Here is a 13,100-nt window from a genome sequence, read left to right as displayed (position 1 = left end):
CTCAGCTGAATCTCCTACATGTTAACAGCTATGTTCAGAAGCCAAATGGAGTGCACTAGAAGCCTGGCATGCTCAAGTGCTCCTGGCTTATGTGCAAGAGATCTTTTGTACCAATGACAGTCTTGTAGATTGTGGCCTCCTTCCCACCTGGCAGCTTGGAAAGAATGAGAGCTGCACTCTCTACACATGGGAGTGGTGGTATTTCCAAGAATGTTTTGTGACAGCCTGGCAAGATCTTGTACTCTAACACTCCCAAGACACCTTTTGGACTGATAATCTGCCAGCCTTTCACTGCTATGACTATGGAAGCAATGTCAGCATTGAGCCAGATGAGGATTATGCATTTGTTTTGAAACTTGATTCATTCTGTGATGTAGAAGCCCTCCTGCTTGCTTCATTTGCACCAGCGGTTAATATCCATCATCAGAGTGAGCTTGATGGGGTACCACAAGTTTTTAGCCTTTTGGGAGACAGGAATGAGATCTTGAAAGAGTATGGGTGGGACAAGACAGGAGTGGACTTCTATCTACTGGGATTCAACCCTCAATATGTCAACTTTCAAGCATTGTGACCTCTGGACTTCCTTGAGAACAGGATCTGTGGTCCATTGTAGCAGATGATGTCTGAGGAGAATGAATGTCAACATGTGCTTCAGGCTGAAAAGTTTCAAGGCTACTTGACAATCAAGAGCACAATATGACATCACCTAGATGATTTGACTGTAATGAAGGGTTGGACTAGTGTGGCAATCACATTGAGAGAGGAGGTTTCCAGCCAATGGGAGAGAAGAAAGCAGAGGCAGCTGCTTGCTCTATTGCAAGGAAGGTCCCTGACTACAGATGTGGAACAACAATCAAACCATGGTTTGATTTATTCAAAGCCACTTGCCTGGGAGTGGAACTGCATCATAGACTCCATAGAAAACTCACTAGTTGGGTATTGTATGGAACAAATCTTTGTGGTCCATGTTAGTAGGCTACTGCTGTTACAATGGTCCATTACTCAAATATTTTGTCTGCTTTGTGAGTATATAAGTTATTTTGAATCCTACCTGTTGGAGTACATCTCTTTGTTGCACTGATTCTTGCCTGATGTAAGTAAAGTCAGGTAGGTATTGATTGTTATCTGCTGCTAATTATCTACTACACAGAGTTTTCCTGGTATTTTAGTAGAATTTAGTTATCTTTTTGAGGCTGCCTTTGATGATCTTGTATTGAGGTGGACTAGAAAGGGGTGGGATGATTTGAGCATTGTGATTTGTAAAGGGGTCTCCATCTTTGAGTGTATGAGCAATTGCTGTTTTACTGGTGATGTATGGGTATTATCTAGTGTGGTAAAAAGAGTGTGTCCAGGCCTATTTTTATCTGGGTGGCCTTATTTATGATTGGATGTTTTGGACCTTTGCCCATTGCAGGGAAAACTAGTAGCTGCAAATTGGCCTTCCCAATGAGGGTCCTGCTATCCAAGCCTGGCACATGTTTCTTCTCTTACAGTACATTATGGAAGAGCAATTGGAGAGGCAACTACAATACTTGTCTGGTTATGAGAGTTTGGTGGACAATCTGCTATCAGCTTACATGTGGCAATAGAAAATTTTGGGACAGTACTAAAGGATGCATGGGTCCCACAGATGACAAAGTTTGTTGCTGAGTGATTATGGTCTCTTTGCAGGAAACAGCACCAAACAGTCACAGACACCTCTGATTTCAACTCTACATTTGAATCAACAATAACAAGATGGGCAAGTGATGAAGCTTCATTTTCTGTCAGGTAATTCCACATTTAATGAACATTTCTGCATAAACACTAAATGCTGTCTAGGGTGCTCTGCACCTTGAGTAACCTTGAAGATTATCTTGGCAACAAGACTAGCACCTTAAACTCTCTGAATCTACTTTGTATACAAGAGGTATGCAAAGTAACCTGACAAGACTTTACATCCTGGCTTCTTGCAGCTGCATTGGGTGATCAAGCTACTCAATCCCTCTATGCATGATCATTCTGTCCTTCTAGTTCATCATGGTACAAGACCATGTGTCTATTTCTGCAGGTGATGAGAAAACATCACAGCATTATAAACCTGCAAGAGTTTATCACAGCACTTTTCTCTCAGAATGGTATTGAGTGTGTGCCAGGAGTGTATGGAAAGAGGCTAAATATATGGCACTAGACAAGGCTTATTGGAAAGTACTCTTTGTCTGGATTCATTTGTGAGGGTCAAGCACAAAGGAATGGGTGGATGAAAGTGCACTGTGACACTACTATCAAAATGCTTGACATGTATCCATTTGAGGAAATACCTCAACTGATCTTCCAGGGGTATGAGGAGCACCTGTGTACCTTCTCAAGCACATCTACATTTGGAAATGAAAACATTTATAACCACTTCCAACTGGCAGTACATGTGCTCCAGGTGCATATACATGAACCAGCTACACAGCTCATGATTATCTTATGCTTAGTTCTTAGCACACCATATCCTCTTCCGTTTGTTAATTGGCACAAACAGTTGGAAGGAAATCCCAAACACCGTGGCTCCTGTGCACAATGGGCAGCTGTCCTGAGCACTCGACTTATGTGGTCACTTTATAGTAAGAGTTTTTCTTACGAGAGTACTGGACAGACACTAGGAATCAAAGACATGTTGAAGAAACTAGGTAGGAAAGAAACTTGTCGATAAAAGAAAAGAGTGGAACTGATAATCATCAGAGCAATGGGGCATCAACAATAATCTAGTTGCACACATTGGCTGGGTCCATTTGACTAGTGGTTTCAATCATCTGTACTACAGGTTCACAGATCAGATTGTATTACCTACCTCTGCATTGGAAGAGTGACTTCAGAAATTGTTGCAACTCTGGCAAAACCCACATGCCTTCATATATGACATTTTCAATACAGGTGAAGACATATGGGTGGCATGTTGCTCAATGCTCTGGGAAGCATATAATGATTAAACCATGGTTTGATTATGTATCTAAATTTGTATTAGCAAGACCTGTTATCATTCAATCACCAAGTAATTGAATAGAATCAAACCATGGTTTGATTTATGTATGCTTGTAACCAAGACCCAACAGGACTATTATAAAAGAATTTAGGCTCAAAACAAATGTATATATTAATAAAAAACAAAGCCTTGGTTTAAAAACCCATAAGCAAGTTCAAACATTAGAAATATCATTGACCTGTCATATGATTAATAGTATTGACTGTAAATTCTTATCATCATGTGATGGGTTGTAGATTGTCAATTAGGTCAACCATGATGGTTCAAATAATGTGCCTCCTTAAATTACCTTTACTAGTTGATTTTTGCTCCATTATTTAGTGTTTTCATGATGCATAAATGAGGCTGCTTTTAAACTGCTCTAGTTTTCTTCTGCATGCTTGGTTTGGCATCAATCTGCTACAATTTCATGTTTACCATGTGTAGAAAATAGCTGTTATTAGACCCTAATTCTACCACATACTCAGTTGTTTACATGATCTATTAAATTCTACAAATGTACAAACCCTACTCTTGTACCCTGTTACAGCATAAAGATACCTTTGTTTTTACCATTTGAGGTTTTTAGTCATGTTTTTACACTCTGACTTTGAACATTCTAGATTGTTCTCTAGTTGTGTTTGTTTTACAGATTTACTCTGTTGCCATGACTGTAGACAAAGCAGCCCCAGCAACAATTGCCTGCAACCAGCTCCATAGTAACAGCTAGGCACATGTTTGTATATTTAGTTGCTTCTGCCTAGAAATTTTCTTCCTTCTTCTCAACACTAGCATTGTGATAGTCAGTCAACATTACACTAGTGAGTGCTTCTACACAGCTTGACATAACAAAGTACTAACTGTAAGCAGTGTCTGATCATCCAGGTAGTTAAATACAATCCTAACACACTGTTGGACCAGCTGCTGTCAACAGAAGCTAAGCATGGGCAGATTCTCAGACCCTGCCAGGTGGAACTCCAAACACCATGAATACTGCTCCCAGTTGTAGGCCTTGTTCATTACATTAGCATTATCATGTCTAACCTTATTGTTGATCTAGCAGCCATGTCACAAGAGCAACGAGCTAGTAAGCTTAGATTCTACCAGGTTGGTCAAGGTTGGAAAAGATGCTAAGAATCTACAGGACAAAACGAATCCATGAAGGGCTGTGGAGGTAGGGATTACCTTCCCATTAAGATTGTACACTTAAACTAACTTAAAGCAGGGCAAAATCACTTGGCACCTGAAGAGCAACAGCATGATTACACCAAGGAAAACCTTACATTTACAGACCCTCTTGCAGACACCATCAATAGCGCGTACCTTGGTACGGTGTTGGTTTCTATTGACAAGTTGAACACCAACTGGGGAGAAGGACTTGACGCCAATCGTCCTCTTTCCGAGTCCCAGGTAACGAACCTGGTGAAGATATTTACCCAGTCAGGTCTCCGAAAGGAGGAGTTCGATCATAGGTTGGTGGCCGGGTGTGATCAGGGGACGTGGAACAGACTAGTTGCAAAAGGAAACCTTTCCGCGGCAATTGTCAGTCAAATCCGAGATGGCCTTCACAGGTTCTCCACCAATCTCCACGAATTTCATACTATTAACATTGACGACGAGAACGTTCTGCTGTACGCCGGTCAACATAGACGCGGGGCCATCATCCACATTTGTAATACGACTGAAAACCTCACCGAGGAAGACAAACGCAAGGTATGCTTCAAACAAAATCAAACCATGGTTTATATTAATAACAAAACAGGTCAAATTGTGGCCTTGCGAGTTCTATGATGACAACAAACTCATGGTGGGAGCAAAAATGAAGCTCCAAGAGAATCTCTGACTGATTATTCTTGCTGAGTTAGATGGCAACTTGTGGGCTTGAATGCAATGACTTCTGTCCCTCTTGCCAGACCGCGAGCGCAGCGCCATCCTCAAGAGCAAGAAGACATTTGAGACATGGGTGTCATGCATCAGCTGGCTGACTAATGGAAGTGTTCAATGTTTCACTACACTTCTTTGACATCTACTTGCAGAAATTGTCACTGAAATATGCTTGACTCCATGGGGTTGCAAAGCAATGTAGATCTCAATGGTGGATTGCATTGCATACACTCACATTGATGAAGTACATACAATACCTAAAGGAAATTTGTACCATCACTGACTGCAGCATTAGGTGTGGGTCTGTCTCTTTCGGCACACCCTGGATGAAATGGTGAGGTTGGTAGGTGAGCACAACAAGAACAAAATTACTAAAGAAGACATCAATGTGGTCAAGCTAGCTGGCAAAAAGATGACACAACCTTTAGACCTTGAGAAGTACTTTTTTCCTGCCAAAGATATTTAGCAGTTGCTGGGGACAAGCTGTGACAAAGATGGTGCAAGTTGGTGACCCCCTCATTTGTTTTCATACCTTTCAAATGATGACTATAATAGAGTCTACAACACCCTCAAGAGAAGTCTGCTACATCTACATGACTTTCTTGACATTGGCCATCTTGCTTCAGGTCCTGGCAGAGTGTGCAAGTTTCTTCTGCACTATATAATGAAGTAGGTACATTGACAGTACAAAAAACCTGGCAATGCTAATGCAGCAAGGTGGTACAAACAGTAGTTGATTTTCCTTAGTGCACAGATCTGACCAGATATCAAGAGTATGACCTGGCTGAGATGTCAATTAAACCTGGTCAATGTGTTTATTGTGTGACTCTTTGAGCTTGTGTGGGATAATCCAATCTAGCTGGAAAAGGTGTTGACCAAAACCTATGTAAGTGCCTGCCAATCATGTCTACTAGTACTCCTGGTAATGCTTAACACAGGAGGAGTTGCCAGAGGCATATGAAAAAGGGGGTGATCAGGAATGCAATGTTTTGATGTATCATAAAAGGTTTGACCTAGAAGTATGGGTTGACATTCTCAGACTTGTAGAAGAGTATTTCTGTGATGGAGCAATCATGAATCTACTCATGGCCAGTATATCTGTCAAGGTATGTAACCCAAGTCACAGCACAGAAGGATGATTGGGGCAACATCCTGACTATGTTGCAGGGACTCAAATCAAAGCTGTGGACCATCTGGGGTCCAAAGATCCATGAGATGATGATGTCTCTGAACCCAGAGTTGAAAAATTTGAACTTTCTGCATTCAGACTTGAATGTTGTTGACCTGGAAAATTAGGGGGCTATCTTTGGGGCAAGATGGTCATACTTTGTGCTCTGCAAAGCCCTCTGCTATGATGACCCTGTCATGTTCATGCCAAAGAAGCATAAGCAGGCTGCCATCATCAAAGAAGAGCCCTTGAACAAAGTAAGTAAATATTAAACCATGGTTTGATAATCTTGTTCCTTATTGATGGCATCATAGGAAGAGAAGACTGTCTGCTACACTTGGCTTTAGAACTATGTGACATATCTAAATGCCTATAGATACAATCTTGACCCAGAGGATGACACAGAAGATGTTTTGTCCCTCTGGCTGGATAGGATGGTTTGGAAGACAACCTCAAACACACTTGAACAAGCAAGCTGCAATGTCCTGGGACAACAACAAGGTATCAAATGAGTGTGTGTGCTGTGGGTATGACATAGGGTTTGTTGACAAAGGTTATAGGTGCCAATGATCAAGAGCTACCTCAAAGAACACCAGGTTCTTGATGAACTGTCCATGGTATGCTTGCTTCTTTGTGGTTTTTGTTGGTGCCTCAACTGGGCCTTCACTAACTTTGAATAGATTGCATGAGAAATTGTATCTTGGAGTAGGAGATCATGAATCTAGGAATTGGTCCCCAATAAAACATTCAGCTTGCTCAACCAAAATTGATAGATATAGGTAGTAGAGAGCAGATTGCCCAGCCCTAGATAGCTCCAGAATGTTGATCAAGTTACCCTTGGACAAGTGCTTAGCTAATTTTAGGTGGTGAAAATCAAACTGTTGTTTAATTTGTCTAGCTGAGCAACCCAACTCCCATGTTCCAAATCTCATCCCACTGAGTTCCCATGGAGAGTGTGCAAAATGAAACAGGCTCCTTAGCACTTCAAAAGAGCAATCTCATTTGTGATGATTCTGTCCAAGAGTAGATTGCAGGTGTGTACCTAGGAACTTTGGCAGTTAACATCCAACACCTTAATGCTGACTAGGGCTCAATCTTGACTGCCAACTGCCCTCTGTGGTTAAATCAAGCCAAGGCTCTGGTGGACCAATTTCTCAATGTGTGTCTTCAGAAAGAACCCCTTGAGAATTGGATCATTGGTGGCTGTAATTTAATGGCCTGGAATGAGCTGTTGAACTGGGCACAGTTGGATAAGCTAGCTGAATGGGAAGCAATGAAAAATGCCAGACATTAATATCATCTAACCTTGGCCATGTTTCCCTCTGTGCCTAACATCTGGGATTTGAGCCTACTGCTATTTGCTGGCCAACATTGTCAAGCTGCCATTTGTCATGTCCTCTGTGTACATTTAGATAATTTTACTGGAGACAAGAAAGATGTAGTAAGCTTCTACAATCAAACCATGGTTTAAATGGCAACTCATCTTTATCATAGTTTGTCATGATTCTGATGTGGCCCTGCAACTTCTATGACATGGGACACCTTGACCACTCTGCAATGCTACAACTACAGGAGAACTGGTGTCTGATGATACTCCCTGAAAGTGATGGTGACCTCTGGGCAAGATTGTCTGCTCTCTTAGAACCAATGTTAGATGGTGAATGAGATAGCATCATGAAATTGAAAATGTCTTTCCAAATGTGGGCATCACAGGTGTTGTGCATTGATGGCAAGGATGCACAGTGATTCATCACCTTACTTTGGCATCCTTTGAAGGACCTTCTGGATTGGATCTGTATAACACTGTAGAGCTGGGAGACTGCTAAGATTTCTGCCTTTGATTGTATGGCTTGGACATGCTTGGATCAGGTCTGCTGCAGGCAAAAAAATGATTCTGGGAGTGGATTTGCTAACAGTGCTATGCAGGTGTGGTGAAAGCTGTTCCACAAAACCTTTGAAGGCATGAGGGACCTCCTGAGAAACAAGCATAGCACAAAATACACTTGACAGGATGTGGAGATTGTGTATTGGATTGTGGAACAAGATTATGTAATGGAGCTATATATGGCAAGGCTGTTCTATCTGACAGAGCAAGAGGTGTGATTGAAATCAGACCTTGTAAAACTGGATGATGCTGTCTGGCTTGTAGGGAATGACCATCTCTACCATCACTACCAGCTCTTCTTGTATCTGTTGGAGCAGGAGTATCATATGCTGTTCATGACTGTTTTGAAGAGAACTCCAGAGGTCTACACCTTCTCTGAGCTGGCTGTGTTGGCCAATGGAGAGATGACCATCACCAGCCATGTCATTGAGCACATTGTTCACTGGCTCAATTTGATGTACACAAAGCCTGCCAATGTGAGCAAAGAGTGGTGAAATGAACAATGGGTGGATGTGCTAACATGAGAGCTAGAACTGGGCATGCCTCTGGCTAAGGGCCAGGAGGACACTGGGGGCCACTGAGCTTGTGGTTTAGTTGATTATCTGATTGAGATGATCACTAGAGAATGTTGTGTAGGATGGCAAGAGAAGGCTCTTGCCTTGACCTATGTACTGAGTTTACCCATTACCATCAGGGGATGAGGCAATGCACTAATGGCCACAGACTCTACCACCATCTAAATGGACAGAGATGAAGCCTTGAGAAGCTGCTATTACTAAATACCAGAAGTGCTTTGAGCATGAAACATGGTGTGACATACTGTAGTTGGTGAAAGACAACATACCATCTGCACACCTGTGGTCATTTCTCCTAGATGGTCTCATTGAGCAGGTAAGGAATCATCTTGTGGTACAGCAGGAAGGGCTTACTCTGTCAGGATCCCAAATCAAAGCCATGGACAAGCTGGGCTACCAAGACCTGTGCTGTGATGTAGAGGTCACTCCAAGACTCCAATGCCATGCATCTAGTGTCTCCATGGGTGGAGTGAAAGATCATGGATCATGAAAGTGCTATATTCTGCACCAGGCTCATGTACAGTGCTATCAAGAGACAACTGCAGTGGCAGAGTGAGTGGGATCTAGAGCTACTGTCAAGAAGAACCTGTGCACACAAGGAGAGAATGACAATGGTATGTCCAAATCAAACCATGGTTGGATTCCAAGCTAATCTGTGAGAAGGATGAGGTGAACAATGCCTGTCATACTCTCTGCCAGTATGCTGAATTCCTCCAATTGAAAGGCTATAATCTCAATGCTAATGATGACCAAGAGGATGTGTCCTGGCTGAGTTTGGAACTTTGTAAGAGTGACAGGGCAGATGCTAGAGCCTCATGGAAGTGTCAAAGATTGCCAGCACCAAGTTCATCATTCTGACCCATCTCTCTTGACAAAGGAGTTGCTAACTCACCACCATGCTAGCAATTCCCCACAATCAGAGCCAGCACCCTGAAGGGAGTACTCCTGTGCAGATGAGCATTGCTGACCAGCTGATACATGATGAAGCCTCCAGGATGTGACTTGCCATGAATAGATTGTGGTCTTGTAGATGCACATGACAAAATGGTCATGAGATCACATGACTCCTTGCTGCCCTAATCCTTTTTGCTGTCTTTTTGTCCTTGTGGGCCAGACAGCAAGTGTACTTCAAGGATCAATGAATGTTTGAGCAAGTGTGTTTGCATCTGCATGCAGCATTCTGCTAAGTTTGTATCATCTAGAAATTTCTTTCAGGCTTTCTTTGAGCACTGCTTAGACCATCTTAGTGGTTCAAGCCAGGCATACAGCCTAATAGTAATTCTTTGTTTGAATAATGCCAGAATTCATTCTTTATCATGCCTGAAATGGCATCCAAGTGTGTTAGCAATTAACTATGAGGAAAACATGGCTTAAATAGCTGCTGACCCACCCTGTAGATGTGCCACTATGATACCCACATGCCCTTTTGCCCATCTTGAGAGCCATGTCTTGCCAATGCAAAGCAGAAAACTTGTCATCCAGCTTGTCTGAGAGTGATTGTAGTGATTCTTCCCAGCTGCATCTCCAGGTGAATGAGTCTGTGGATGAAGAGATTTTGCAGGCATATCTTGGGACAGTTGCTGTCCTTGTAGAAGAGTTAAACACCTCCTGGGTCCACTCCATACATGGAAACCAGCTGCTTAATGTGCACCATGTGCAACATCTTCAATGTGTCTTTGCTGAGACTGGCATACACAAAACACCCATTGAAAATTGAATGCTTGCCAGCATTTCACTTTCCCATTAGAAGGAGATGGTTTGGGCCCTTCTCAATGAAGGAGAGCATTTGAAGGAGGCCTTAAGAAGGGCCATGGCAGGAGACTGGTGCATTTAGGGCTGCTTCTCAGAATTTTGACAATTAGAAACACTTGGTGGGGGCTGATCACCTGTCCTCTATGCTGGTCAGCACTGACATGTAGCCATACTTGCACTTCAAGAGCAAATTGTGAGTCTGGATGAATCAGTTTGTCATCATTCAAACCATGGTTTGATTTCTATACACTGACATACATTAGCTCACTGCCTGGCCTGTTGACTTTTTCAACAAGGCAAAGCTCAGTGCACTGAGCAGAGCATGTCTACAAGAAAACTGAAAGCTGACAATCTTAGTTGACACTGATGGTGACCTCTAGGCCAAGCTTATGACCCTGCTAGATGACAAGTCTGCTGCTAAGTGAAAGACCATTTTCAAATCAAAGAGTGTGTTTGAGCAATGGGGGTGCTAAGTTAGCAAGCTCTCTGTGTTCAAGGCACAGTGATGGTACACACTCTTCTGGCATCCTTTGAAGAATGTCATTGACTGTTTCTGTCAGATGGCATGGGGCTGGAAGACCATGACTGTTGGTGCATTTGACAGCACCATCAAGTTGTGGATGCATGATGTAAGTTTCTGTGATTGCCTTTGACACATGAAGCTTACCATTCCTGCAGTGATTTCATGGCATACTAATGGCACAGCTGGACACCCTTCAATCAGCCCTTGATCAAAAGTTCCCCTCCATCCAAGCCTTGGAGGTCAATGCATTGGCCTGATTGAGCCAGCCTTTTACATGGACCAAGCTCACAAACTTGTTCTTTCCACCTGGAACAGCTGGCAAGAATCAAACACACCAGGTGGCTCTTCAGGAAGCTGTCTTTATCTGGGGAAAGGAGCACTCAAGCTGATGTGCAGGCTTTTTCACCTACCTGGATGATATAGAGTACTTTACTGTGTATCAGTACTTTGTCCACAATCCTGATGTCAGCATCATCAGCTATGCTCAATTTGCAAGTTTGACATACAAAGTTGGGGTGACTGCAGGGTACATCCTACACCATGTAGTGATGTGGATCAATCCCTAGTATGAAAAGCCTAGAAATGCATCCAAAGACTGGAGAAATGAAACATGGAAAGAGGCCATCCATAGGTTGCTTGATGCCTACTCACAACAGCATCCCAATTGGACCTGGTCAGACAATGACAGTTGTGCTGATGATCTAGAGAATTAGATCTACATGCTGATTTACTAAAGCTCTAAACACTAGAACAACTCTGCTGTCAAGCCCACCTACATAAGGTTTTCTGCACCAGGTGTCTGGACCATTGCTGACCAGAACAGACCACCACTCTGGACCAGGTGCAAGCACTCCTTGACCAAGGCAAAATGAGTGCTGCTGACTACTGGAAGAGGTTTGACCTTGGGATCTAGAATGAGCTGAGGAGCTGGGTGCAACACCACCTTGGAACTGATCCCTTTCACTAGGAAGTGATGGCATTCTTCAATTATCATGCTGAGGAGGAAGAGATAGTAGGTTCCCCTGCCCCTCCAGGGGTCTTCACCTCCTAACACACAATAGCCCTATGAGACACTTCCATGGACCACTTGGGGATGAAAGATTCAGGAAAGCATGTGGGTGTCCAACTGGGAACTTCAAGGATTGCCATTTCTTTGGACAGAACAGCTTCAAGCTGATCTTGTACTACAAGGTGTCCTTTTTGGTGCAAAGTAGACCTATCAGGCACTCTGGCAGTGTTTGCTTGTGGAGCTGTCAGAGCTGGTGGTTTTGAGCTGGCAGAAGCAGCAGGAGCAGATGACCAAGGTAAGACTGCCACACCTGATGCTACATCTATCCCACTGACTGCTGAGCAGGACATGTGACAGGCTGTGAGAAGAGTGTTGTAGAGCTATGCTGCATTCCTCAACCAACACAGGTATGACCTGAACCCTGAGAATGACCTTGAAGGAACTGAAACCCTTGATGAACAACCACTCAACTAGGCTGCACCACCCAAGACATGAAGCAGAGCAAGGAGAATTTAACCTGAAAATTTTGTGATGGAACTGCCTCATCCAAAGGTCAAACTGCCCATGGTGAGGAGATGGTTAAGGAAGTGGTGAGCCTTCACTAGTGAGAGCAGCCAGGAACCTGAGCCTAGGAATGACAGCAGCAGTACTGAAAGTAATTTATCATCTGTACCTACTAATTTTGAATAAGATGTACAACCCTAAGAGAAATAAACCAAAATCCTTTCAGCACCTAACACCTTGTCTTTCTTGAAAAAAAAGTAAACAACATGATTACTAATAATATGATTTGCTCTTAAACAAACATTTGACATAGATTGGCTTGATAGCTATCTTGCTCTCCTATCAATCAAACCATGGTTTGATTTATCAATGCTCAACAATTCTTTCACTCTCTGACTAAAGTTGATTGTATTGTACTTTTAGATCTAGTAATTAATTTGGACTGCTTAACTATTTGTAAAAAAATTAAACCATGGTTTGATCTAAAAATCTTTCAATAACTTTAATTTAGTTACAGTGTTAACAAGAAATCAAACCATGGTTTGATTTATCAATGCTTAAAAATTCATTCACTGACTATAGTTGATCATATTGTACTTTTAGATCTAGTAATTAATTTAGACAACTTAACTATCCACAAAAAAATTAAACCATGGTTTGATTTTGAAATGTTTATTTTATTTTCATTTGATCTAATAGAAAAATAAATGAAAAATCAAACCATGGTTTAATATAAAAGCTTTTTATTAATTTTAATTCTTTCTAGTATAAAAGTTTACTACTAATCAAACCATGGTTTAATTATAGAATT

At 42.2% G+C, this 13,100-nt stretch overlaps 8 protein-coding genes across 8 annotated transcripts; all 8 read left to right on the top strand.

Moving 5' to 3' along the window:
* The first annotated feature begins 604 nt into the window (after window positions 1–604).
* L228DRAFT_56128 (hypothetical protein) lies at window positions 605–1,289 on the top strand. The gene has a single exon (XM_018336700.1). The coding sequence runs from the start codon at window positions 725–727 to the stop codon at window positions 1,079–1,081; it is 357 nt and encodes a 118-aa protein (XP_018184359.1). The 5' UTR covers window positions 605–724; the 3' UTR covers window positions 1,082–1,289.
* A 681-nt stretch (window positions 1,290–1,970) lies between these two features.
* Window positions 1,971–3,110, top strand: L228DRAFT_56143 (hypothetical protein). Its single transcript, XM_018336701.1, has 2 exons — window positions 1,971–2,657; window positions 2,710–3,110. The coding sequence occupies exons 1-2, from the start codon at window positions 2,240–2,242 to the stop codon at window positions 2,835–2,837; spliced, it is 546 nt and encodes a 181-aa protein (XP_018184358.1). The 5' UTR covers window positions 1,971–2,239; the 3' UTR covers window positions 2,838–3,110.
* Window positions 3,111–3,389: 279 nt separating this feature from the next.
* L228DRAFT_286405 (hypothetical protein) lies at window positions 3,390–4,851 on the top strand. The gene is made up of 8 exons (XM_018336441.1): window positions 3,390–3,508; window positions 3,613–3,810; window positions 3,860–3,874; window positions 3,941–3,994; window positions 4,050–4,076; window positions 4,134–4,163; window positions 4,215–4,702; window positions 4,752–4,851. Coding segments are annotated over exons 2-8 (696 nt in total). The 5' UTR covers window positions 3,390–3,508; window positions 3,613–3,809; the 3' UTR covers window positions 4,833–4,851.
* Window positions 4,852–5,011: 160 nt separating this feature from the next.
* L228DRAFT_251803 (hypothetical protein) lies at window positions 5,012–6,160 on the top strand. The gene is made up of 4 exons (XM_018333649.1): window positions 5,012–5,311; window positions 5,429–5,542; window positions 5,648–5,693; window positions 5,733–6,160. The coding sequence occupies exons 1-4, from the start codon at window positions 5,205–5,207 to the stop codon at window positions 5,832–5,834; spliced, it is 369 nt and encodes a 122-aa protein (XP_018184356.1). The 5' UTR covers window positions 5,012–5,204; the 3' UTR covers window positions 5,835–6,160.
* L228DRAFT_251802 (hypothetical protein) lies at window positions 5,812–6,836 on the top strand. Its single transcript, XM_018333648.1, has 4 exons — window positions 5,812–5,979; window positions 6,170–6,298; window positions 6,389–6,553; window positions 6,590–6,836. Exons 1-3 carry the CDS (start codon window positions 5,866–5,868, stop codon window positions 6,551–6,553), a joined length of 408 nt encoding a protein of 135 aa, XP_018184355.1. The 5' UTR covers window positions 5,812–5,865; the 3' UTR covers window positions 6,590–6,836.
* A 2,182-nt stretch (window positions 6,837–9,018) lies between these two features.
* Window positions 9,019–9,985, top strand: L228DRAFT_251800 (hypothetical protein). The gene is made up of 4 exons (XM_018333647.1): window positions 9,019–9,115; window positions 9,165–9,345; window positions 9,405–9,837; window positions 9,899–9,985. Exons 1-3 carry the CDS (start codon window positions 9,113–9,115, stop codon window positions 9,500–9,502), a joined length of 282 nt encoding a protein of 93 aa, XP_018184354.1. The 5' UTR covers window positions 9,019–9,112; the 3' UTR covers window positions 9,503–9,837; window positions 9,899–9,985.
* L228DRAFT_251799 (hypothetical protein) lies at window positions 9,740–10,643 on the top strand. Its single transcript, XM_018333646.1, has one exon. It carries the CDS (start codon window positions 9,946–9,948, stop codon window positions 10,216–10,218), a length of 273 nt encoding a protein of 90 aa, XP_018184353.1. The 5' UTR covers window positions 9,740–9,945; the 3' UTR covers window positions 10,219–10,643.
* A 1,325-nt stretch (window positions 10,644–11,968) lies between these two features.
* On the top strand, window positions 11,969–12,629 carry L228DRAFT_251797 (hypothetical protein; the record flags this gene model as incomplete). The annotated part of the gene is made up of 2 exons (XM_018333645.1): window positions 11,969–12,135; window positions 12,166–12,629. Coding segments are annotated over 2 exons (261 nt in total), but the record flags the coding sequence as incomplete, so codon positions are not given.
* Between the last annotated feature and the right edge of the window lie 471 nt (window positions 12,630–13,100).

Source organism: Xylona heveae (genome assembly GCF_001619985.1).
Source record: "Xylona heveae TC161 unplaced genomic scaffold L228scaffold_17, whole genome shotgun sequence".
NCBI classification, from domain to species: domain Eukaryota; kingdom Fungi; phylum Ascomycota; class Xylonomycetes; order Xylonales; family Xylonaceae; genus Xylona; species Xylona heveae.
The sequence above is the reverse complement of the archived record's forward strand: the minus strand, read 5'-3'. Positions and strand labels throughout refer to the sequence as shown.